Here is a 27,881-nt window from a genome sequence, read left to right on the forward strand (position 1 = left end):
AGCCGACGTGGAGTCCCTATATACTTCTATTAAACATCATGATGGCCTGGAAGCGGTGAAATTTTTCCTCCAGGCGAGTAATTTGGCTGGACCCCTTGCCGCTTTTAGTCTTACCTTGTTGGATTTTGTGCTGCATCACAATGCTTTTGTCTTTAATTCACAAATTTTTGTTCAAAAGCAAGGTACGGCTATGGGGGCCTCATGTGCCCCAGCCTATGCCAACCTTTTTTTGGGGGCATGGGAAAGGGAGATTTTTCAAGATGGCCTCATCCAGGAAATGAACGGTGTTCATAACTGGATGAGGTATATCGATGACATTTTATTTTTTTGGGAGGGCGATGATGATGGTCTACGCTGTCTGATGTCCAAATTGAACAACAACAACTTAAATATCAAACTTACCTTTGTCTCTGGCAGGCATATCGATTTTTTGGATATCAAGATTGAAACTGACAGTAGTGGTAGGATTCAGATCGATATATACAGAAAACCGACTGCAACTAACTCACTTCTGATGGCTGACTCATCGCATCCCAGAACAACGATACGAGGAATTCCTATTGGACAATTTCTGAGAGCAAAAAGAATCTGCTCAAATGAACAAAATTTTGAGAAACAATCAATGGATTTAATAGAAAGATTTTCCCGAAGAGGTTATAGCAAAATAATGATTAAGAGAGGATATATGAGAGCCAAAAGAACCCCTCGGAATCAGCTATTATATGGACCCCACAAGCGACGAGATATTGATGAGAAAAAAGATCAGGTACGTTTCATCTCCACATTCAACAACAAGTGGCATGAGCTAACTCAAATCGTCCTGAAACACTGGGGAGTTCTAAAGAGTGATCCCACTTTGAAGGCTATTTTACCGGAAAAGCTTTCTTTTGTGGCGAAAAGGGCAGCCAACTTGAAAGACATCTTAGTACATAGCCACTATGATCCCATTAAGAATACTATGAGAATGAGGAAGGACAAAAGTAGATTTGGGTTCTTCCCTTGTGGTTTATGTAAGGGATGTCTTAATCATGAAAAAACTACTACCTTTACTAACCACAATGGGACCCGTAGGTATGACATACGTAGCCATTTGGACTGTTCATCGAAGGGAGTAATATATCAGGCCAAATGTACCTGTGGTAAGATTTACGTGGGGTTAACAACGAGAGAACTCAAAATCAGGACCCGGGAACATGTAAGAGACATCCAAAAAGCCAGAACCACAGAGGACACTAGTACCCTTAAGTCTCTCCCCAGACATTTCAAGCAATATCATGGGTGCTCTAGCAATGATCTTACGATTAGAGCTATAGATCAAATTGATCTGGGGATCAGAGGAGGAGATTTGGGTCGGTGTTTGGCTCAACTGGAGAGCAAGTGGATTTTTCGGCTGGGAGCAATGAGTCCACAAGGGCTAAATGAGAGCTTAGGCTTTACAGCATTTCTGTAATTATGTTTTAATAAGGGCATCTTTTTAGTTTGAGGTGAGAGTACTAAGGTTCTTATCTTTTATATGTATATTAACAATTTTAATTTTAATCATGTGTTTATTATGTTGTTACTAATGTATTTTCTTTCCTTATTAGATGGTCTCTTATGGTTTACTAGAATGGGGGTCATACAGGAGAATTTGTTATAGCGGTGAATTTATACCCATCATCCTACTCCGTTACAAGCATTCTATTATTATTGACAAGCAATAACTATATGGATGGAGAAGACAAATGATAAGAAGACATAAGAATTTGAATCCATACGACAGGAGGAACCAAGAGTTTGTTTCCCTTACATGATATTGCATCATGTTGATTATAGTCTTTCTATATCTCTCTCGTCTTCTCTTCTTTTCTTCACAGGAATAGTAAGAACTTTATGTATATTTGTATGGGATAGGATTTTATGGATTCTTAAGTGGGTAAAGGGGTTATGCAATATTGGGGAGTATTGGGGCCCATTAGTGGACTTACCTGGATAGGGGATAGTATGAGGTGGTAGCATTTCCTGTGGGGGGTATTATTATGTATTTAGTGTATTTTAGAGTTGCGTATAGGAATTCTAATGCAGTATATATACTTAGTCTTAGAATGAACGAGCGATATGTTTTGACGAGAGCACCTTTTCATTTTTAATAAAAGTAAAATGGAATGAGAAATAATATATGACTGTATGCACTTTTAAATAATGCACATGCACCTTGGTAATACAGTTAGGTCCAAATATATTTGGACAGAGACAACATTTTTCTAATTTTGTTTATAGACATTACCACAATGAATTTTAAACAAAACAATTCAGATGTAGTTGAAGTACAGACTTACAGCTTTCATTTGAGGGTATCCACATTAAAATTGGATGAAGGGTTTAGGAGTTTCAGCTCCTTAACATGTGCCACCCCTGTTTTTAAAGGGACCAAAAGTAATTGGACAGATTCAATAATTTTAAATAAAATGTTCATTTTTAGTACTTGGTTGAAAACCCTTTGTTGGCAATGACTGCCTGAAGTCTTGAACTCATGGACATCACCAGACGCTGTGGTTCCTCCTTTTTGATGCTCTGCCAGGCCTACACTGTGGTAGTTTTCAGTTACTGTTTGTTTGTGGGCCTTTCTGTCTGAAGTTTTGTCTTTAACAAGTGAAATGCATGCTCAATTGGGTTGAGATGAGATGACTGACTTGGCCATTCCAGAATATTCCACTTCTTTGCTTTAATAAACTCCTGGGTTGCTTTGGCTTTATGTTTTGGGTCATTGTCCATCTGTAGTATGAAACAATGACCAATCAGTTTGGCTGCATTTGGCTGCATCTGAGCACACTGTATGTCTCCGAATACCTCAGAATTAATTCGGCTGCTCCTGTCCTGTGTCACATCATCAATAAACACTAGTGACCCAGGGCCACTGGCAGCCATGCAAGCCCAAGCCATCACACCGCCTCCGCCGTGTTTTACAGATGATGTGGTGTGCTTTGGATCATGAGCTGTACCACGCCTTCGCCATACTTTTCTCTTTCCACCATTCTGGTAGAGGTTGATCTTGGTTTCATCTGTCCAAAGAATGTTATTCCAGAACTGTGCTGGCTTTTTTAGATGTTTTTTAGCAGAGTCCAGTCTAGCCTTTTTCTTCTTGATGCTTATGAGTGACTCGCACCGTGCAGTGAACCCTCTGTATTTACTTTCATGCAGTCTTCTCTTTACGGTAGATTTGGATATTGATACGCCTACCTCCTGGAGAGTGTTGTTCACTTGGTTGGCTGTTGTGAAGGGGTTTCTCTTCACCATGGAGATTATTCTGCAATCATCCACCACTGTTATCTTCCGTGGGCACCCAGATCTTTTTGCATTGATGAGTTCACCAGTGCTTTCTTTCTTTCTCAGGATGTACCAAATTGTAGATTTTGCCACTCCTAATATTGTAGCAATTTCTCGGATGGGTTTTTTCTGTTTTCGCAGCTTAAGGATGGCTTGTTTCACCTATATGGAGAGCTCCTTTGACCTCATGTTTACTTCACAGCAAAACCTTCCAAATGCAAGCACCACAACTCAAATCAACTCCAGGCCTTTTATCTGCTAAATTGAGAATGACATAACGAAGGGATTGCCCACACCTGTCCATGAAATAGCCTTGGAGTCAATTGTCCAATTACTTTTGGTGCCTTTAAAAAACAGGGTGGCACATGTTAAGGAGCTGAAACTCCTAATCCCTTCATCCAATTTTAATGTGGATACCCTTAAATGAAAGCTAAAAGTCTCAACTTCAGCTGCCTCTGAATTGCTTTGTCTAAAATTCATTGTGGTAATTTCTATAACCAAAATTAGAAAAATGTTGTCTCTGTCCAAATATATATGGACCTAACTGTATATATTACATAAAGAATCATTAGTTCTGTACTTATATAATCACTTCTTTGACACCACTATGGCGGTATCAAAGAATGTTCACCTTTATCACTACTAATAATTATTTATATCACAGTAATGATTATTTTGAATAAATGACACCTTCATTATTTATGCACTTTTTATTTATGTTTATGCTATTTATTTATTTGATACATCTATCTTATTTAGAATATATGCCTAGATTATATTGGGCATTATATAGATCACTGTAAATTAATTATTTTTATTAATGTCTATTTTATTTATAGTCACTATTAATTTCACATATAATCGTATTTAGGCACAGTTCTTTATTTGGGATATTAGATATAACAGATATGGTCCACATGGAGTCATTTCCCTTTATTCTGTTGCGCCGTCCATGTATGAGATGTTCTATCGGTGTCCGTCGGGCAGTGCGCATGCGCGGTAAATCCCAAGTCCCGGCGCACTTAGATGCGCTCTGCTCTGGTTACGCTTGCGGTTCACGCAGCGTTCCAGTGAGCGCAGTCTCAGTAGCGCCTTTTGTCACAGGAATGGGATTGGAACGCTATGCGCCAAGACACTTGACGGACACTTACAACTAACCCGCCCCTTATGACGTACTGCTACTCCATTGGTGATGCCAGGTATAAGAGGCCGTTTTCTCTCTCACTGGGTTACGCCCCCGGAAGAAGCTTACGGGCGAAACGCGCGTCGGGGCGCACCTGGAGGGTTCGGTGGGCTCTTACCTGTTGGTCTCAGTCTCCCTGGGAATACTTTTGGTATGTTAAGCAAGTACCTTATTACATTATGCTGTATTATAGCAAGTGATGTTAGTACAGGACGGTTAGTCTGGAAACATTCTAGATAGATATGGGTTATTTACGTATCCATGGCTTCCCGGTATCGGTAGATTGATATGTATGGTGGACAGACAGGATTAATTCTGAATAGGTGACTTGTCACCATTAAGACTACGAATAGTAGATCCACTACATATCGTCACGATATAGGCTGATATAGTGATATATGATTATTGACAACTATTGATATATAGATATATTGGTCTGAGCTCCACTGATTCTATTCCTTTAGACACTTTTCTGTTGATATATGTCTTATTTGTCTGTGTACATATTTTTATAATATTTTGTGCTAATAAAGTAAACTTTGGTTTTACATATGAATATGGATCTCTTCTTGCGGCAGTTTTTGATATAAGTCCGCTTTTGTTAGGATTAGATCCTGAGCTCACCTGTTGTGAATTCTGTTGTCGGGCTCCCTCCTGTGGTCATTAATGGTACTTTGGCTGGTTCTGTCCATGGACTTCCTCTGGTGGGTGTTTCTGAGTTTCCTTCCACAGGTGACGAGGTTAATTCGTTAGCTGCTGCTCTATTTAACTCCACTTAGATCTTTGCTCCATGCCACCTGTCAATGTTCCAGTATTGGTCTAGTTCACTCCTGGATCGTTCTTGTGACCTGTCTTCCCATCAGAAGCTAAGTTCCAGCTTGTATTTCTTTGGTTTGCTATTTTTCTGTCCAGCTTGCTATTTAATTTGTTGTTTTGCTTGCTGGAAGCTCTGGGACGCAGAGGGAGCGCCTCCGCACCGTGAGTCGGTGCGGAGGGTCTTTTTGCGCCCTCTGCGTGGTCTTTTTGTAGGTTTTTTTGCTGACCGCAAAGTAACCTTTCCTATCCTCGGTCTATTCAGTAAGTCGGGCCTCACTTTGCTTAATCTATTTCATCTCTGTGTTTGTATTTTCATCTTTACTCACAGTCATTATATGTGGGGGGCTGCCTTTTCCTTTGGGGAATTTCTCTGAGGCAAGGTAGGCTTTATTTTTCTATCTTCAGGGCTAGCTAGTTTCTTAGGCTGTGCCGAGTTGCATAGGGAGCGTTAGGCGCAATCCACGGCTATTTCTAGTGTGGTTGATAGGTTTAGGGATTGCGGTCAGCAGAGCCCCCACGTCCCAGAGCTTGTCCTTTATTATCAGTAACTATCAGGTCATTCCGTGTGCTCTTAACCATCAGGTCCATTATTGTCCTGACCACCAGGTCATAACACTCACCCCAACGGTAGCTCTTCTATGGGCCTCTCCCTTAAGGGAGCTCCTAATTTCTTCCCTGATGATGGCCCTTAGATCCAATGTACAAACAGGAGCCTCCTCCTCCAGGGTCTGGCATATGCAGGACTGACAAAGCCTTTTAGCATAGCTGTCAGGCAGGGGTATCGTACACAAAGCACATTGCTTGTGCTTAGTCTTTGCCAATTTCTTAACCTGGGAATAGAGCACAGAAGGGGGAAATTGAGCTTACCAGGTGATCATACACACTCACCACCCGAAACTGTGTCTCAGTGGGGTACCGGTTCCAGAGGAGGGGATCCAGTGCACAACGCAGGGGTCCCAGATGGCTGCCGGCCCCGTTAACCATTCTTGCCAGTCGTGTCGCTCACTCTGGAGCAACCACTGCCGCTGCTCCTTTTGCGCTGCTCGGACACCTCCGCAGGCGGTGCCTCCATATCCCCCAGAGAGGACATTCTTGCTGCACACTGCTGCAGCCCTGGCGTCAGTCTAAGAAGGCCCGGCCTCGCCTCCTCTCCTCCCCAGTCTCCCCCGGAAGTCCTCACCTCCACTTCCGGGTCACAGGTGCTTTACTGCTACAGCCGGAAGACGATGTTTGCCGGCTTTCTGGATGAATGCAGGGAGCCCCACTCCACCTGCGCTGTGCCTGCGCGACCCAGGCTGGCCTCCCCCGGAACCGGGGATCGCGACATCCATCTGCCAGACGAGGAGGGGTCTGCATGCAGAGCACCCCCGATGCTGCTCCTGGCATCCCAGTCTCTTCCGTTCCCTCAGATACCGCGCAGAGGCTGCTTGGACCCAGGTAAGCTTGTCTTCTCGCAGGTTCCTACTTCAGGACAGGAACCCAACTGAGGAGGCAAGGAGGATCGCCCCCCTTTTTAACCTGTAGGTTCCCATCCTGATGGTGGGCGGATCCCCTCTCTCGTGGGGTGCTGTCATAGCAATAGGAAAAATATATATACTGCATGGAAGTAAGAACTACGCTGTAAAGTGCATAATTGCAGTCCTTGATCACCTAGAATATTTTATGCCACAATAGGCTTGAAATGGCTACCTTTTTCCCTCTTGAGAAAATTACTTATATTATTGGCATTTACGGTACATAATATGACATTTACAAAAGCAGCAAAAATAGCATTTTCCATAAATATAGTCTATAATAAAAAAAAAAATTAAGGTAGATATTAGCATCTCTACTTTCTCCTATTACTAAATATTGGTGAGTCATATACAACATGGCTTACCTGCTCTTCATGTGCTGGAGGTGGTGGTGCTTGCGGTTCTGCATGATTGGCAACCCGTCGTTGCCGCAGTGGTTGAAAGAAGCGATTCCAACCAAATATTCCACCCTAAAAATGAACAAATAAGGTTCTGAATTCTGTCTACAAACATGCAGATGGAGGAACTGTCAAAAAGTGTTACTTGAGTATCACAGGATTAAATTTGTATGCAATGATCTGCATGATCTGTCTTCAATAAAAAGAAGAAAATAAAACAATAAAAATATTTGATTAAGAGCTCTGTTAACACCGGTTTTTATTTGGTTTGCAATTACGTATATGTTGGTTTATTTGTGTGGTTGTTTTATTTAGTTTCAAAATGTGAATATATCTTGATATTTTTCACAATAAAAAAATGATGAGATTGAAGAGCTTTGTTAACAATAGATTCGTATAATGTTTTCATAGCCCTGACAGGTTAAATTACCTAGTCAGATCGGATGCTCTGAAAGCATTGGTCAAGAACAACAGTAAAAGGGCAACACCTACTTTTGAAAGCCTTATCCATAGGCAAATTATTGTAATAATAGGTTCCCTTAGAAGCATAAAAGTATTCTAATAGTAGCACAACATGATTTTAGCGCTAAAAGTCTAACATATCATACATACGAAGTAGGCTGCGGTGGAGCGGTGTCACATTAGGCAGGGTTGCCACTTTAGGAGGTCGGCGGCAGCAGGAGTGGGGCCAGTGAACGGATTCTCCTTTCCCATTCAGTTCACTGTGGAGGAGTTCGGGGCAATGGCCACCATAGGCGGCGCATGTGAAGACAGATCTCAGAAGACAAGATCTCTTTCCCCAAGATCTCAATCTGTGCATGCGCCGCTTCTGGTGGCCATTTTGCCAAAGTCCACTGCAAGGAATGGGAAAGGGGTCTCCACTCTCTGGCGCCAACATCTAATGAGTTCTCAGGCACCACCCCACTCCTGCAGCCGGAGGCCTCTTGAAGCACCCTGCCTCCTGTGACTCCGCTCCATCACCGCCCCTATTAAGCTACTGTTAAAACAGATAAGATGCACCACCATCTTATTTAAAAACATTTTCTACCTATTTCCCACCCAAAAATTTGGGGTGCATCTTATAATCCGCAAAATACGGTATATACTGTCCATCGTAAGGTTTCAATAATAATAATAATAGGTGCCGCTCAAAACATTAAAATTACCTATGAGAAGAAAAGCAAGTGTGTCATGCTTCTGGGTTTAAATCCTTAAGTCTGTGTTTTGTGCTCGGCTTCTCTGCCCACCGAGCCACAGCAGTCACACCTTTTTTCTGGAAGTTACGGTTTTGTTATTCTGGCTGAAGTCTGTTTAGCATAACAGAGGTGTTTTCATTTATTAATTTGTCTGCCCTTTTGGGTGGGGCTTTATTTTCTTTCACCCTGCTGGTGATAGTTTCTTGTGGATATTCAGCCATTCTGCTGTGGCTTAAAGCCAGTCAGTGAAATTCCAGCTAGGATTTACCTCCTTGCTGTTTCTGTTTTCACTCTGGGAGCTTTCCTTTTTTCAGCACATTTTCCCTTTTAAAGGTAAGTAATTTACAGGGCAGCAGAGAGCAGGCAGGGGCAGCAGAGAGCAGGTGGGGCAGCAGAGAGCAGGCACAGACAGGAGCAGGGGTACCAGACTGCAGATATAAAGGAATATGCTTCCTAACATTGTATATTCTCCCCCATCCTTGTATATGCTCATCAATCCATGTTTATGTTCCCCCAATCCATGTATATGCTCCCCCATACTAGTACATATGCACCCTCATCCTTGTATATGCCCCCTTCCTGGTATGGGGCATATGACCTCACAGCCAAGCACCCAGTTGCATGTACACCAACGTCAGCTGCTGGCCTCTGATTTGACTGACTGGCCGGCAGTGTGTATTGCGGTGCACGGACCTAGCAAGTTCATGCGCTGCAATATACTTCAGCTGGGTGTGAGTCCTCGGACGCAGATTCAGCTGAAGTAAGGGCAGGCATTGCCAGGTTCTTAACCTGCTGGCCCTGGTCCACTAATGCGGAAAGGTGATGGTGAGCGTACCCACAGAGAAGCACTGCGTGCCCAATCTGGCATGCGTACCATAGGTTCACCACCACTGATCTAAAACTTAACAGTATAGAACAGTGTTTCTCAACTCCAGTCCTCAAGACCCCACAACAGGTCATGTTTTCAGGATTTCCTTAGTATTGCATAGGCGATGGAATTAATGCTTGAGCAGGTGACAAAATTATCACCTGTGCAATACTAAGGAAATCCTGAAAACATGACCTGTTGTGGGGCCTTGAGGACTGGAGTTGAGAAACACTGGTCTAGAACTTAGAAAGGCTTATTCTATCCAACTGGTGGCACTAAATGAGCACCGATCAGCAACTTGCTTGCTACTCGGTGGTCGTTTAAATGCCTGTTTAAGCAGGCAGACCACTCTTAACAATGCCCATTGAATGATCTGTAACAGAATGTGCATAGGCTGCCATTGTTCCTCGCAGCGGACGTTACGTATTTCGCAAAAAGCACTGCATAAAGGAATTTCACCAAACAAAAGTTTTGCTCATTTATCGGGGGATTTGTGTAGCATTCCTAATAATGTTCGTTCATGTCAATTGTGCAGTGTAAATGGACCCTTACTTTATGTCTTAAGACTATACTTTACGATACATACAACATGGCAGCCTTCACTTTTAATCTTTTAATTAATAAATTACATTTGTTCAAGAATATCAAACGTGATATCGAAGGTCACTGTCACAAGTCTGATTTTGTTTCTTGTGATTTTGTTTGTGTTCTCATTAAAGTCTATAGGGCTGCCCAAAAGGTCTCAACTTTTTTAAAAAAAATTGTATCGGTGTGCTCTCAATCTTTAGTTGAATGTTTGTCATGTACGCCAAAAAAAAAAAAAGCGTAAAATTAGCCTGATTAGCCTGAGAGGTATATGATCATAACATGAAACCACACTAATACTTTCAAAGATGCAGTTATAAGATTAATGGGTTCCTTATCTTCAGAAAAACATCAGTATGCTCCATATAATGAAGTGCATGCAAGGTCATTAGACTTAATTTTGATAATGTAGTCTAGAGTTTTGTGTGCACCCTGTTATATAATATAAAAGGTGGTATGTACGATAAAAACGATCCTCTCACCAAGATATACAAACGGTCATAAAATATAAAGCACATCAGATGTACAATCACACAGGAGCTATGTAAAAGAATAAATAAATGCATACTAGCTGGTTTAACAACCAGTGTTTCGCATTTATCAGGCTATCAAAGTTTGGTTTAGGAGACCCCAAGGCCATGTCTGTGCAATGTGGGCCGAGTGCAGACTGCAAAACACAGATTTATGAAACCAGCCTAACTCTAATTTAAAATAATAAAAATGTAATTCCTATAAAAAATAGTACACATCTCCTCTTTTTTGCATGAGACCATTACCATCTTCTGATATTTTTGCATGTTTCGGTCCCTAAAGTGTTCCATTTGCATAAATTAAATGAACATGGAAATCCAATATGACACAAGATAAAACGAAAATTTATAGAACTTTGAGCAGAACTTTGAACTCCTACATCCATAATGGAAGTTAAGGAACTGTCGAAGGGTTTTAGGAAATGAGAAACAATAGTTCTAGAATGGAATCTCTAGGATTAGACCTCATTCCAATGTCTGTGAGACACATACAACCCGGGTTCTCTCTGTGGGCCTGTTCACATGTTTGTATGTCGGCTTTTGGTGTGAGTTACAGTTCAAAATTACCCATGCAAGTCTGTCCATAAAAATCATGGACAGTACACGCATCATTGTGCAATACAAGTGCTGTCAGTGCTTAAAGGGAACCAGTCACCTGAATAAAACGTTATAAACCTGCAGATTATGAGGTTAATAGCATTGTGAACCTGACCGACGCCTGCACTTAGACCCACGCTGCAAAGAGGAAATTAATTTGATTTCTCTGGCAGCATTCCGCTTTTCAGTCATGGGGTAATTTTGAACTGTGACTCACACCAAAAACCAACATGTGAACAGGCCCACAGATCTCATCTCCCAAGATCTTGGTGCCGAGATCTCCATCTGCGCATGCAGCGCCACCAGTGGCTATTTTCTTGGAGACCACCGCATAGGATACCATGGAACTGCGGGGGCTCTGGCCTTTCACAAAATTTTGGCAGTGACATCCGGATCGTTAGAGCTAACAAAGTTGCTAGCACCCAATTTGAGAGACTCACTGGTAAAGGCAGACATAGGCATCATCCGGCATGGACTGAAACAACATTTTTTTTTACACAACCCCAAAACCGGTACCTTTCCATGTAATAACATTTTAAGAGGGAACATCATCCATCATCCCTATTCAGGCAAAAAAAATTCAATTAAGGATTACTTTAAGTGCCCCTGTGGTTTCCTATACATGCCACTTAACCCATTAAGGATAGAATATCGATACACAAATCAACCATCAAGTGTAGGAATCTTCTCTTACCTATACCAAACCATTTTATCTCTTCTGGACATTGAGTTGTACAACTTAGATTTCAAATAATCTAACATATCCCAGCACCCAGACCGGGTGGGGACTGTAATGGTATCTTAAAACGCAGAGGCGTCCATTAGATTCATGAATTTGATACATTGTCCCCTAAAGGATTAAATAGGGACTATGATCTGCTCTCCTTTATGCAATGGGCATGCCCCGTTCTAGGATGTCGGTGAATTACACTTTATGTAAGGCTGGTGTCACACTTGCAACTGCAACACGAAAAACTTGTGCGAGTCTCTCGATGGTGTGGGGGTGCTTTGCTGGTGCTTTGCTGGTGACACTGTTGGGGATTTATTCAAACTTGAAGGCATACTGAACCAGCATGGCTACCCCAGCATCTTGCAGTGGCATGCTATTCCATCCGGTTTGCGTTTAGTTGGACTATCATTTATTTTTCAACAGGACAATGACTCCAAACACACCTCCAGGCTGTGTAAGGGCTATTTGACCAAGGAGAGTGATGGGGTGCTACGCCAGATGACCTGGCCTCCACAGTCACCAGACCTGAACCCAATCGAGATGGTTTGGGGTGAGCTGGACCGCAGAGTGAAGGCAAAAGGGCCAACAAGTGCTAAGCATCTTTGGGAACTCCTTCAAGATTGTTGGAAGACCATTTCCGGTGACTACCTCTCGAAGCTCATCAAGAGAATGCCAAGAGTGTGCAAAGCAGTCATCAAAGCAAAAGGTGGCTACATTGAAGCACCTAGAATATAAGACATATTTTCAGTTGTTTCATACTTTTTTGTTAAGTATATAATTCCACATGTCTGAATTCATAGTTTTGATGCCTTCAGTGTGAATGTACAATTTTCATAGTCATGAAAATACAAAAAAATCTTTAAATGAGAAGGTGTGTCCATACTTTTGGTCTGTACTGTATATATAGATTGAGAATACATGGCAATGTTCTGTGTTTCAATGACAGTACTTCCACAAATACAGTTTTTCTGTACAGTTTTTGGAGTTGAATCATGTATGCCCAGTAGGGTATGGGTATATTGGTCCCCGTTCTGATAATCGGTGTGGGTCGTAACTGTCAGACCCTCACTAATCAGCAATTTATCACTTATCCGATGCATAAGTGTTTGGACAACCTCCTTAACCCCTTCACGACATGCGCGGTACATGTATGGCACATGTCGTGTCCCTCCCTTTGATGAGGGCTCCGGTTTTGAATAGCTGACATGCTCCCCTAACAGCCGCGACTGGAATCGCGATCCACCCGCAGCTGTTAACCCATTAAATGCCGCCGTCACTAATCCCACCCAATGCCACCAGTATCACATGACCATTGGTCACCGATGGGTTGGCATGACAAGCCGGAGTCTGCAGGAGACCCCTGTGGTTGTCATTGCTGGATTGCTATGAGCGACGCCCAGCAGTCGACGTTCATAGCAAGTGAACATTTCTGCTACACATAGGCGATCTGATCATCGCCTCTGTGTAGCAGAGGCGATCAAAGTACTGCAGCTTCTAGTCTCCCATGAAGACTATTGAAGCATGCAAAGTGTAAAAAAAATGGTTTTAAAAATTAAAAAAAAAATAGATATAAAAGTAATTCACGTAGTTGGTATCGCTGCGTTCAGAATTGCCCGATCTATCAAACTATCAGAAAAAAAAGTCATCTGATCAGTAAACGGCGTAGTGAGAAAAAAAGTCAAAACGCCAGAATTAAGTTTTAAAATGCAATAACGGACGATCAAAAGATCGTATCCACACCAAAATGGTATCATTAAAAACGTTAGCTCGGCATGCAAAAAAATAAGCCCTCATCTAGTCCAAAATTACAAAAAATGGAGTTGCTACAGGTCTCAGAAAATGACAAAAACATTTTTTTTTTTGTTAAAACAAATATTGGATTTTTTTCACCATTTAAATAAAAACAACCTATACATGTTTGGTATCTACAAACTTGTAATGGAAGTGAAAAAAAAATGCAAAAACTAAAAATGGCTGCAGTGTGAAGGGGTTAATATGGATGATTACAAATTAAAATGTATGACTGTCTCGGGTTTACCGTGACAGAGCTGAGCTAGAAGATTGCAGCGTCTGACTTCCCCTACTCCAGCATTGATTAGAAGCACTTCACCTTCATATTACATGGTATAAATTTCTTTTAGCAGTGCAGGGGTTAATCTGCTCAGTTGTGAGCTACCGGAGCGTTAAGGCTCTCAACTGTGCACTGTAAGCCACTTCCATCTCCTATATAATCTGGACCCTGGCTAGCACTCATTGTCAGAGCTTGCATATGCTTCATGTCTGGACGTTGTTGTTGGTTATTATTGGAGAAGTCAATTGATGGATTTATCTGTGACTGTTGCTAGGTTTTGAGAGTGTGATAATTCCTTTTCTTCTCCTACTGTGGTTTGACACCATCCTCCACTCCCCAATGTTTACCTTTATTGTTTATGTGTGTATATTTGTATGATTGGTAATTTTATTTCTGTTCGTATTACCTTGTTAGTCTGGTTGGTGTATTACCGTACACGACTTCTCTCCCCTTCCCTGGGTATAGGAAGGGTACAGACTGAGGGCAGATTCAGGAGCTAAGGCAAAGTACGTGGCCCCAGTGTCTTCACCATCAGAAGTAATCTGTGGAACAGGGCGAGCTAGGGCGTCCCTAGCGTTAGGGACAGGGACAAGAGTCGTGACAGTGACATGGAACACTAGACACCTAGATGACCATGGAAAGCCAATCTTTGTTCTGTAACTAATCAAGTTAAATGGTTCAGATATTATTAGTCTCAAGAAAACACAACCCACTAATGTTACAGCTTAGGCTGTAAAGAAGCTGTGGGTGAGTTGTGCAGAATACTCAATATTCACCAATATTATCCATACCTCCCAACCGTCCCGGATTTAGCGGGACTGTCCCAATTTTCACAGTCAGCCCCGCGATCCTGGGCGGGACATTAGTTGTCCCGCAGTGGTTGGGAGGTGTGCTGCAATATCAGCCGGTCAGCCTCATCCCTGGCCCCGCAGAGCAGCCTGAGCACAGCACACCACATATTGGCTGCTACGTGCGCACTACACCTGTGAGAAGGTCACAGGGGGGAGGAGTCAGGGGTCACATGATCGGGACCTCCGTGGATTGCAGGACTCGGCTGTGCTGGTTGCCAACTTTCTATGGTGCTGCTGGATGAGGTAAGTAAGCTGCCTGTTATGTGTGGGGTCAGGAGGTGTTTACAGTGTGGATGTAGCAGAGCCATGTGTGTACGAGGTGTACGGAGCGGAGCCGTGTGTGTATGGAGCGGAGCCGTGTGTGTATGAGGTGTATGGAGTGGAGCTAAATGTGTACGAGGTGTATGGAGCGGAGCTGAATGTGTACAAGGTGTATGGAGCGGAGCTGAATGTGTATGAGGTGTACGAAGCGGAGCCGTTTGTGTATGAGGTGTATGGAGCGGAGCTGAATGTGTACGAGGTGTACGGAGCGGAGCTGAATGTGTACGAGGTGTATGGAGTGGAGCTGAATGTGTACGAGGTGTACGGAGCGGAGCCGTGTGTGCACGAGGTGTATGGAGCGGAGCTGATTGTGTACGAGGTGTATGGAGCGGAGCTGAATGTGTACGAGGTGTACGGAGCGGAGCCGTGTGTGTATGAGGTGTATGGAGCGGAGCTGAATGTGTACGAGGTGTACGGAGCGGAGCCGCGTGTGTACGAGGTGTATGGAGCGGAGCGCGTGTGTACCGAGTGGAGCCGTGTGTGCAAAGTGTACAGAGCGCAGCTGCGTGTGTAGGAGTAGCTATGTGTGGCCATTATACGGTACGAAGTATCATGTACGGCCAATATACAGTATGGAGCATCATGTGTGGTCATTATACAGTATGGATCATCATGTGTGGCCATTATACAGTATGGAGCATCATGTGCAGTCATTATAAAGTACGGAGCATCATTTGTGGCCATTATACAGTATGGAGCATCATGTGTGACCATTATACAGTATGGAGCAACATGTGTGGCCATTATACAGTATGGAGCATCATGTGTGGCCATTATACAGTATGGAGCATCATGTGTGGCCATTATACAGTATGGAGCATTATGTGTGGCCATTATACAGTATGGAGCATCATGTGTGGCCATTATACAGTATGGAGCATCATGTGTGGCCATTATACAGTATAGAGCATAATGTGTGGCCATTATACAGTGTGGAGCATCATGTGCGGCCATTATACAGTATGGAGCATCATGTGCGGCCATTATACAGTATGGAGCATCATGTGCGGTCATTATACAGTATGGAGCATCATGTGCGGTCATTATACAGTATAAAGCATCATGTGCGGCCATTATACAGTATTGAGCACCATGTGTGGCCATTATACAGTATGGAGCACTGTGTGGCCATATTTTTTTGTTTATAATTATTGTTTATAAAACAGTGTGATCAGCAGTGCTAAATGGGTGTGGTTGGGACATGGATATGGGTGTGACTAGTTATGAATGGGTGTGGTCAGAGGCCTGGCCTAAAATTTGCCGCTTTTTCCCTCTTTCCCATCTTCAAAAGTTGGGAGGTATGATATAGTAGCCAGAACTCAACAGCCTGTCAAAACCTAAAGGGCATAGTCCCACAGCATAGACACCTCTCTAGCTGGTCAATAAAATTTAACCTATTAGATGTATCTTAAAATATTCAAATACTGAGATTAAGGTTAAAATTATTCATATTTTGCCATTATTTCATAGTTTATAACTTGAGAGTAGCAAAACCTTATCTCCCTATATTGAGATAGCATCCTGGGGTACCATCAATAGATAGTAGGCAAATATTGAGTATGTAAATTTTCTCTTTTGCAGAACATATTCCAACATGTTTCACCAATAGATCAGCATACTCAGGGGATGGGGCCTATTCTGTGGGGCTATGCCCTTTTTAGTTTTGATTATACAGTATAAGTACTAGATGGTGGCCCGATTCTAACGCATCGGGTATTCTAGAATATGCATGTCCACGTAGTATATGGCACAGCCCAAGTAGTATATTGCACAACTACGTAGTATACATTGCCCAGCCACGTATGTCACAGGTTAAAAAATAAAACAAACATATACTCAACTTCCAAGGGCCCCTTGTAGTTCGGTCACATGACCCTGACGTCATGGCAGGTCCTTCTCGTGCAGGCGCGCAGGACCTTATTTATTTTTTATTTTTAACATTAGATGTTTTTACTATTGACGCTGCATAGGCAGCATCAATAGTAAAAACTTGGTCACACAGGGTTAATAGCGGCGGTAACGGAGTGAGTTACCCGCAGCATAACGCGGTCCATTACCGCTGGCATTAACCCTGTGTGAGCGGTGACTGCGGGGAGTATGGAGCGGGCACCGGGCACTGACTGCAGGGGAGTAGAGAGGGACTAATTGGACAGTGGCCGTCGCTGATTGGTCGCGGCAGCCATGACAGGTAGCTGGCGAGACCAATCAGCGACTTGGATTCCATGACAGACAGAGGCTGCGACCAATGAATATCCGTGACACAAAGAAGGACAGACAGAAGGACAGACAGAAAGACGGAAGTGACCCTTAGACAATTATATAGTAGACTAGATGGTGGCCCGATTCTAACGCATCGGGTATTCTAGAATATGCATGTCCACGTAGCATATTGCCCAGCGACGTAGTATATTGCCCAGCCACGTAGTATATTGCCCAGTAACGTAGTATATTGCCCAGCCACGTAGTATATTGCCCAGTCACGTAGTATATTGCCCAGCGACGTAGTATATTGGCCAGCGACATAGTATATTGCTCAGCCACGTAGTATATTGCCCAGCCACGTAGTATATTGCCCAGCCACATAGTATATTGCCCAGCCACGTAGTATATTGCCCAGCCATGTAGTATATTGCCCAACCACGTAGTATATTGCCCAGTCACGTAGTATATTGCCCAGTCACGTAGTATATTGCCCAGCCACGTAGTATATTGCCCAGTGACGGAGTATATTGCCAAGCCACATAGTATATTGCCCAGCCACGTAGTATATTGCCCAGCCACATAGTATATTGCCCAGTGACGTAGTATATTGCCCAGCGACGGAGTATATTGACCAGCCACATAGTATATTGCCCAGTCACATAGTATATTGCCCAGCCACGTAGTATATTGGCCAGCACAGAGCCACATAGTATATTGCACAGCGACGGAGTATACAGCACAGAGCCACGTAGTATAGAGACTTTTAAAAAAAATAAACATATACTCACCTTCCGAAGGCCCGTTGAAGTCTTGCTATACTCACCATCCGTCGCCTTTCCCACTCCTCGGGACGCTCCCGGGATCGCTCCATTGCAAGCGGCAGCTTGCGGTCCCAGGGCTGGTGTGAGCAAGACCTATGATGACGTTGCGGTCACATGACCGTGACGTCACGGCAGGTCCTTGTCGCACACCAGCCCTGGGATCAGAAGCTGCCGCTTGCAATGGAGCAGTCCCGGGAGTGTGGCGGGGAGCGGGAAAGGCGGCGGATAGTGAGTATAGCACGTTTTCTGTTTTTTTTATTATTTTTTTATTATTTTTAACATGACCTATTTTTACTATTGATGCTGCATGGGCAGCATCAATAGTAAATAGTTGGGGACACATAGGGTTAATAGCAGCAGTTACGGAGTGCGTTACACCGCGGGCCGTTACCGCTGCCATTAACCCTGTGTGAGCGGTGAGTGGAGGGGATTACGGAGCGGTTGTGAGTGCAGGGGAGGGACTAATCGGACTGTGCCCGTCGCTGATTGGTCGCGGCAGCCATGACAGGCAGCTGCCGAGACCAATCAGCGAATGAATAACCGTGACAGAAGGACAGACAGACAGACGGAAGTGACCCTTAGAAAATTATATAGTAGATACCCCTCCCAGGCTCAATAGAATACATATAAAATGCAACAGCTTGATAGGCTCATACAAGATTGTTGCGTTTGGGTCAGAACACCTGCAGAGTGAAAGGACATTGTGGTTTCTACATGAAAGTCAGACGTGTGAAACTGGCTTAAGATACATAATTATGAGGAGTCAGTTGATTATTGTTGCCTTAGTTCCCCCTCCTGCAAGCTCTTGTAAAATATGTATTTTGTGATTATATGACCCAAGGATAGACTGAGACAGTAACTGCTTGTGTATGTACATGCTCAACTTCTTAAAGGGAACCTGTCACCCCCAAAATCGAAGATGAGCTAAGCCCATCAGCATCAGGGGCTTATCAACAGAATTCTGTAATGCTGTATATAAGCCCCCGACGTAACCTGAAAGATAAGAAAAAGTGGTTAGATTATACTAAGCTAGGGGCGGTCCCCTGCAATCTGATGGGCGTCGTGGTCCGGGTCCAGCGCCTCCTTTCTTCATAGGATGACGTCCTTTTCTTGTCTTCACGCTGCGGCTCCGGCTTACTTTGTCTGCCCTGTTGAGGGCAGAGCAAAGTACTGCAGTGCGCAGGCGCCCAGAAAGGTCAGAGAGGCCCAGCACCTGCGCACTGCAGTACTTTGCTCTGCCCTCAACAGGGCAGACAAAGTACGCCTGTGCCGGAGCCGCAGCGTGAATACAAGAAGAGGACGTCATCCTATGAAGATGGGAGGCCCCGGACCGCAACGCCCATCGGATTGGACCGCCCCCCCCCCCCCAGGTGAGTATAATATAACTTCTTTTTGTCATCTTTCAGGATACATCGGGAGCTTATCTACAGCACTCCAGAATGCTGTAGATAAACCTCTGATGCCGATAGCAGCTCATCTTCGATTTTGGGGGTGACAGGTTCCCTTTAAAGATGCCTAAAGGCTTAAGTCAACTGAGCCACCAAATCTATAAACATGTATGCGCCTGAGCAGTAACTGCTTGTTCTTGCGTATGTTTGGTTTCTCATAGACTTGTATTGATCCACTGAACACAATGGAGCCCAAAGTAATACAGCGGGTTAAATAAGTATTGAACACGTCACCAACTGAGAGTTTCCTTGGCTGTGTGTTTGGGATCATTAGATTCAGGACATAATCCATAACCTTCCAAATGGGAAGACCCCGGGAATTGATGGTCTGTCCTACTTATACTACAAGACATTCCAGGATAATCTTCTCCCTATATTAATTCCCCTTTTCTATTCTTTCCTAAAGGGAGCCCCGATCCTTGACTCCATGCTGCACTCCTTTATAACACTGGTTCCAAATCCAGGCAAGGATAGACTAGACTTTAAAAACTATAGACCGATTGCCCTTCTCAATTCAGATGTTAAGATATTCACAAAAACTTTAGCAATGGGTTTGAATCAGTGATTGCCTTATATGGGGCAGCACGGTGTTCTTCCCGTTTTTGTGTGGGTTTCCTCTGGGTACTCCGGTTTCCTCCCACATTCCAAAGACATACTGTTAATGAATTTAGATTGTAAGCCTCATCGGGGACAGCGATGATAATGTGTGCAAACTATAAAGCGCTGCGGAATATGCTAGCGCTATATAAAAATAAAGATTATTATTTATTATTGTCTTGCTGAAATGTCCACCCTTGTTTCATCTTCATTATCCTGGTAGATGGCAGATTTTTTTTTTTTCAAGAACGTCTCGGTACTTTTGCCAATTTTGCCAGTACCATAGAATGAAAAAGAGCCCCACAAAATTATCTCCCCACCTCCAAACTCCACTGTTGCTATGGTGTTTTGGGATAATATGCAGTGCATTTTGGCCTCCAAACATGGTGTGTATTATGACATCCAAAGAGTTCAATTTTGGTCTCATCTGACCAGATTTTATTCTCCCAGTATTTCATAGACTTGTCTAAATATTTTTGAGCAAACTTCCAACGTACTTCAACATGCTTTTTGTTCCACAATGGAGTCATGCGTGGTGAGCATGCATATAGGCCGTGGAGGTTGAGTGCATCTTTTTTTGGTTTCTTTGAAACAATTGTACCTGCTGATACTAGGTCTTTCTGCGGCAGAGCTCTCATAAAGAACGCAGGTTGGGCTGTGAGTTTGAAATGCGTTGCCATGTCTATCCTAATTATGAAATCCTTTAAACATTGGAATAAACTTTTGCATATTAAAGAAGCTGGAACCTCTCTTTTTTCTTATAATGTTTGATAAAAATATATGTTCTTAAGATAAGGATGAATTATAATATAATTACCGTATAAAACATGTGTCTGATAAATGAAGAATAAATTGGCGGTGCATGTAACGATTAACTGTGTTGTGCAGTATAAATTACAGAGCACGTTTTCCAGTGCGCACAATTCCAGTGCTATACACACATGCAAACAGACAGACCTCAATTCATCTTATGTGATTAATTGATATTACTTTTTTTAGTCTTATGATATTCGCTTCTGTTTTCTTAAACAAATTCTTAAAAATGTAGCACGTGTTTCATGAATTTGGCATAAAATCAAAACTGCTCTTTATTCCATTTTTTGCTACTTTTTAGCATCAAAAGTTGCAAATCTTTTAAAAAGTTGCACATTTGTGTAAAAATTTGAGAAAGTGAAAAAACTTTGCAGGAAATCTAACTCCAGGCCGGGACAAAGATGCAACAAAATAATGGACCCTGATTACAGCGATGTATCACTGAGTGACGCAGTTGTGATAAAATCACATTTTTTTCTGCTGCAGATATAGAAGAGTTTAGATTGTCAGGACCTGAATAACCCCATCCACACCACTGATTGGCAGCTTTCTGTGAACAATGTATATTGACAAAAAGCTGCTAATCAGGGCAGGGTTGGACTAGAAGGAAAGATGCAGCTTGAACTGTAGTGATAATTTTATGCTTATAAAATACGGATTGTATTGAAACAGCAAAATACAGCCTAGTAAGTGACATTGCCTGAATCAAAATCTCTTCCCCTCCATCATGGTGCTCTTAGGTTACATATCAAAAATCTGCTGACAGATTGTCTTTAAAGGGAATCGGTCACCAGAAAAATTGTATATGAGCTAAGGCCACCGCCATCAGGGGCTTATCTACAGCATTCTGTAATGCTGTAGGTAAGCCCCCGATGTATCCTGAAAGAGAAGAAAAACGAGTTATATTATACTCACCCAGGGCGGTCCGATGGGCGTCGAGGTCCGGGTCCGATGGGCGTTGAGGTCCGGGTCCGGCACCTCCTAGCTTCATACGATGGCATCCTCTTCTTGTCTTCCTGCCGCGGATCTGGCGCAGGCATACTTTGTCTGCCCTGTTGAGGGCAGAGCAAAGTACTACAGTGCGCAGGCACCGGGAAAGGTCAGAGAGGCCCGGCTTGAGAGTTAGACGCCATTCTTCACTCACTATCCATATACAGAACATAGATGTTCCAATACAGCAGTGCAGAGACCGCACGCACAAACCATTGCGCAGTCCTCCTACCATGGGCTGGCATGATGATGTTATGGGTTTGCCCTCTCAGACTTCCTCAGGGTGCATTATATTTATGTACAATAATAATATATATATAATGGTATTTCATGATATTGGTTTTGCTGGTGTGCTTTTTTTTGTCTGGACCCTCTTTTGTTTTGATATACAGACTCTTACGTTTAATTCTTACAATATTCACACAAACCCCAATGATATAATGTATGCTGTAGATCTAAAACTAGATGTATTCAAGGAAGAGTGTAGGAGAAGTTCATAACTTGCTGCAAATAAGGAACATATTAGTCATCATGAAGACATGGCAGAACTGATTGCATTCTCTTTTGTAGCAATGTGCAGCTGTGATCATTCTCTTTGGGGAAACTATTTTATAGAGAAGAGTTCACATTAGTGTTAATAGATTTGAGAATGCATTTAGGCTGGCCTGCTTGGATATTTACCATGGACGATGGACAGAAGGCCAGGTTACCACAGAGCTGTATGTTTAACTAGCTTTAGGATTTTTCCATATGTCATGATTTGGCAACATGCAACAGAGAATGGAAAATGCAAGTGTGAGACGATATTATTACAAGACCTCAAATCTCTTAGGGTGCCTGTGCTTGTAATAGCGAGGTGCCGCACACCCACGAACCACGTGGTTTTACTTCAGAAAGCAGCATTATTGAAATGTGTTTTTTTTTTCCAGTGCAACTTGTACAGGGGAATCACATAAAAAACCGTGAGCTTCACAAGTAAGTACCATGGAACAGAAAAACAAGAGAAGTAATATAAACCAGCTCACCCGTGATGCATAAGCTGAGTTTCGGGAGCATGGACCCGCTGTGTCCAGGCGGGTAGAGTCCAAGAGAAGAAAATGTCCAGCTTCACCGAATCCGTGAAAAAAAGTTTTTTTTTAATCATGAGTAAGGGAGCCTAGTCTTCAGAAACGCATTGAGATTCTTACCCATATGGTTTGTGCTGAAGTTTGTATCCTCCATGTTGAAGTTTGTGAATAAAGAAAACTTTTTTCACGGATTCTGTGAAGCTGGACATTTTCAACAAGATGCCTAAAAAAACATGCTTTCACAGTATGGGTAGGATTTTGGTACAACACTCAGTAATGCGACAGACCTCTTTACAGGATAAAACAGGCTCTAACCTTACCTGAATCATGTTTTCCTGAATGCTCATGCAATAATCTATCCCTACACTGATGATATAACATATTAATACATAACTTTTGGAGGTTTTGGCTTCGGATTAATGAGAATAAAATCAAAATTAAGTTTTGTGACTTATGAAAACGTAAAAAAGTTTGTGGTTTATCAAAGCTGAGGAAGTAGTAGACTATTTCCTGTTAAAAATCTCTTAATATCGCCTGTCCGTGTACCAACAGAAAAAAGTGCAGCGGCAGCTCAAACCACCTGCTTCTTTATGCAAATGATTCTCTAATTAGTTAGTGATTAAGCTTGTAAAATTTTTCCAGGCAGAGTTTGATAACGCGCCCCTGCTATAAGCCGCGCTGTTGTGAGTCATAAGTAAAACTGATGGGTTGGCCACTTTATCTTCATTTTACCAGATGCGCCGAGGACATGATTTTGTGTTAATACCTATTACATAAGTATGACAGGTTCTCCTCCTGCTCTACTTAGTGCAGCTTTCCCCACAGACTGCACAGCTTGCCTGTCCATAAAATGGCTGATGGAGGAGCATGTGACCAGACCTGTCTATCAGCCTCCTCCAACAGATAAACACCTCACATGGGAACGCTGCTTTTCTATTGGAATAGTCTGGTCACATGATCCTCCATCAGCAGCCATTTTGAGATCAGGAGATCTGTGCAATTTCTAATCTGCACTCATACTTTAGTGGTTATTCAATGAGAGCTATACAAGTGGAATAATGAAAAAACAGAAACATCTCTGTATATTCCCTTTTCTCTTCCGCATGATCACTGATCACCTTCCAGCTAGGAATCTACTGCAGGAACCCCACAGCTGAATTTGCACACCACCGCTCCATGAAATCCCTAGGAGACTGTCAGAGATAACAGTGCTCGGCTTTTTGTGGTGACCACTCCATTCATGGCTGACTGCAGGTTTCCTGACCTGAACTAACAACATCCTAAATGCCCATAATGTTGTTAGTTCGGGGCACAAAACCAACTTTCTAGCTGAGACATGAATCAATGATACTGATCAGAAAATACAATAGCTGAATTTCAAATCATGTAAGTTATTAAGAGTCTGAATTGGAGACGTACCTGATCCTGGCGCCTTCTTCCTATCTGGGATAGTTGTGATAGCATCATCTGCTGGTCTAGCAGCTCTATTCTCTGTTGTCGTTGGATATCCACTGTTGCGCCCATGCCAACAGGAGCCTCACTGACAGGCTCAACCGATGAGAATATTGGCTCCACAGTCTGGGAAAAAGCATTAGCCAACCAATTTGGAACACACAGAACTTGACAAACGTTTAAAACATCCTTGCTGTAAAACAATCCGGAAACCTATAAAACATGATACGTAATGGATGCATAATATGTATATATTCCATGTAATTATGAATATCTCTAAATACTCTTAATGCATGTCTAATACAAAACACACCAAACAAAAGCAAATATGTGCAATAAATTTAACAATGTAGTTATCTATTTGTGAACGGCAAATTCAAAGTCAGAATGGCTGTATGATCCTGATACTGAAACTAAGCATTTGATGAGTGTAGCTAAAGAGTGGGTGTATCTAGTCATCGCCCACCCAGCCTAACCGACAGTTGCATCTTGTACTGTGTGAGATCAAGGTGCTATTGCACCAGCTTTCTCTGGCTCCGATATTCCTCCGGTCACTCCCTTGAGAGTCTCGCATGCTTCCCCCATCTTTTATTGTTCCCTAAGCATGTTACACTGTATGGATAACTAATTGAATACAGTAAAAAGTGTTAATGCTTTTTGGGAGTGATATAAATCACAGAAATGTACCCCAGACCACGTAATACTGTATGGCTGAGAAACATGGCCCTACAAAATTTTTAAACACTTTTTTTTCCAGTTTTATAGATCACAGGAAATGTACCCCAGACCACAGAATAGTGAATGGATGAGAACTGTAATCCAGCCAATTCTTTTAATGCTTTTTTGCACTGTTAGATAATATCACAGAAATTTACCCCAGACCACAGAATAGTGTATGGGTGAGAAATGTAATCCAGCTAAACATTTTTAAGGCTGTTTTGGAGTGTTAGATAATATCACAGAATTATACCCCAGAACATGGAATAGTGTACAAATGTAATCCCGCTATTTTTTTTTAACGCTTTTTTGGAATGCACCACTGAATACCTGAAACTGTATGCTGAGAAATTTTAGACTGCAAAATTTTTATAGTTTTATAGATCACAGAAAATGTACCCCAGACCAAGTAATACTATATGTGTTACAAATGTAACCATTCAAAATTTTTAAACGCTTCGTTGGAGTATTATATATGTTAAAAATAATAATACAGAACAGAGAATAGTGTATGAGTAAGAAATTTAACCCAGGGAAATTTTTTAACGATTTTTTGGAGTGTTAAGCAACACATAAAAGTAACAAATCAAGTAATATTCCATGGATCAGAGTATATTCAATTTTCTCAACCCCACCTCTAAAAAAAACTTCAGCTATACATTTGCCAACAGACTGCACAGCCCTAATCACTATATGCAAACTGGATTCTGTCACTCTCCTTGCTCCTGTGACGTTCTCTCCCTCCCTAGGCTAAAAGAAGATTATTTGCGATATAAACAGTAAAGCGAATGATTAGTCCTTAGAAGGGCTGTTTGCATGATGGCTCAGCTTCAGCAATAGTATCAACACTACAGGCCTCTGATTCATTAAACTGTGGCACACAAGGCAAGACAAGCACTCTCTCCCTCCAATATGAAGTGTCACGGAGCTGTGCAATGGCTTCAGTGTGCCAAGCCGGGCGGTGCCTGTCCTTTTATAATCCCGGATTATGTCAGTAATCACAGTATCGCAGTAATGCCACAACCAAGATGGCAACGGCATTACAGTGATGCGCAGGCAATCCCCGCAGCCTTATTGACTGTGTAACAGGTGTCAAAAATGCGGGGCGGGGATTCAAGTTTTACATAGAGCACAGCCCATTACTCGCCGAGTAATGAGTAAATCCAAGTACCATGATACTCTAATGATAACAGAGTATAACCGAGCATGTTCACTCATCCCTACCTGAATCACATCAGGATATACAGCGTGAAAGTGAGGAAGATCGTGCTCTGACTGATAGCTGTATCAGGGGAAAATCACACCACTTTCCCCCAATTTTAAGGAATAGGGCACCCTCTATTCTTATATACAATGTTCTCATATGGTATTATGTCGTTAACTCTTTTTTTTTTGTGTAAAGCCTCTCCGTAGCCATCTCCTAGCAAGAAACCAGGACTGGAGTTGTAGCTGTGGAGTCGGTGTCCATTTTGGTGGAGTCGGAGCTGGTATAAAATGGACCAACTCCTAAAATATATAATAAGTTGGGTACAGTAGTTCATTCATTGCAGTATGTGCAGAATATTTTTTCATGAAAATTTGGGAAAGTTATGAAATGTCTGATAAATATCTTTTCTATTCCTGATCTAAGGATATAGGCTTTTAGTTGATAAGAATCTGTTCTACACTTTGTGTACATGCTCCTGTGAATATGAAGCTCCTCTTCTACAGATCAGAGGGAAAAGGCACTCATCTCAAGAGCTGATATTGCAATAAATATATTTTATGTTCTAGCTAAATAGCTTGATTATTGTATCAAAATAATGATTAAAAGCCTGATGTTACCATTTTATTACAGTAAATGCATCACAAACAGAGCCATGTATGCAGGAGTCGGGGAAAACGAGGAGTCAAAGGTTCGCCTTACGACTCCACAGTCCTGCAAGAAACGTAGTTTCATGGTGAAATATGTTATCATAATGGGGTCTCACTCCCTCATCTACATTTCTAAAGACACAAACTTCTGGAATACGGTTCATTAGAGCTCCAATGATTTGTGATAAGGTTTCTAATCACTTCTCTTTAATATCTTCATATACTGTAACTGTGTAATTCCAAATAAGATGCCAAATGTCTGCACTAAAACTACCGCATCTATGACAACTATCCGAAGATAATCTACCAAATTGAAACAATTTATGTGGGGGGGAGTAAATAAGATTTATAAAATATCTATAGTTGTATTAGTTTATTTTTCGCGCTGCTGGCGATACTACAGTGTGAGCTTCTAGACCAGTGTTTCCAAAATTTCAGTCCTTATGCCCCCCCACAACACTTCATGCTTTCAGGATTTCCTTCATATTGCACAAATTATGGATTTATTATTAAGGCATAAGAAGCTGTCAAGCATTCTCTCATCTGTGCAATAATAAGGAAATTCTGAAAACATAATGTGTTGGGGGTTGAGAGGAAGGGGTTTGAGAAACACTGCTCTAGAGCATCATTCTACTGTTCTCCAGTTAATGAATTGATCAACAAGTACAGTACATATTTAGTTTTACGAAAGATCCATAAGCCACTCCAAATTAATTAAAGAAAAAAAGGAGGGTGTTTTTGCTAAACAATTCGTTTTTATTGAAAATATATATACCGTAAATATGATTGAATAGTCAGAAACCTATAAGACAACAATTTCAAGCACACTGGTAATCTCACAATGCATATACCGTATTTTTCGGACTATAAGACGCACTATTTTCCTCCAAAAGTTTAGAGGAAAATGGGGAGGTTTATAGTCCGTAAGTATCCGCTGTGGATGGGAGAAGTGGG

The 27,881-nt window shown here is 42.2% G+C and overlaps 1 protein-coding gene across 1 annotated transcript in view; it reads right to left on the reverse strand.

Moving 5' to 3' along the window:
* Nucleotides 1–27,881, reverse strand: part of UBAC2 (UBA domain containing 2) — a 285,129-nt gene that overhangs the window by 28,952 nt on the left and 228,296 nt on the right. Inside the window, exons 8-9 of the mRNA XM_069757987.1 lie at nt 24,324–24,569; nt 7,185–7,289 (exon numbers count right to left, since the gene is read on the reverse strand). Coding sequence (XP_069614088.1) covers nt 7,185–7,289; nt 24,324–24,569 — 351 coding nt within the window. The remainder of the gene's footprint in view (nt 1–7,184; nt 7,290–24,323; nt 24,570–27,881) is intronic.

The sequence above is a fragment of the Ranitomeya imitator genome, chromosome 3 (genome assembly GCF_032444005.1).
Source record: "Ranitomeya imitator isolate aRanImi1 chromosome 3, aRanImi1.pri, whole genome shotgun sequence".
Lineage (NCBI taxonomy): Eukaryota > Metazoa > Chordata > Amphibia > Anura > Dendrobatidae > Ranitomeya > Ranitomeya imitator.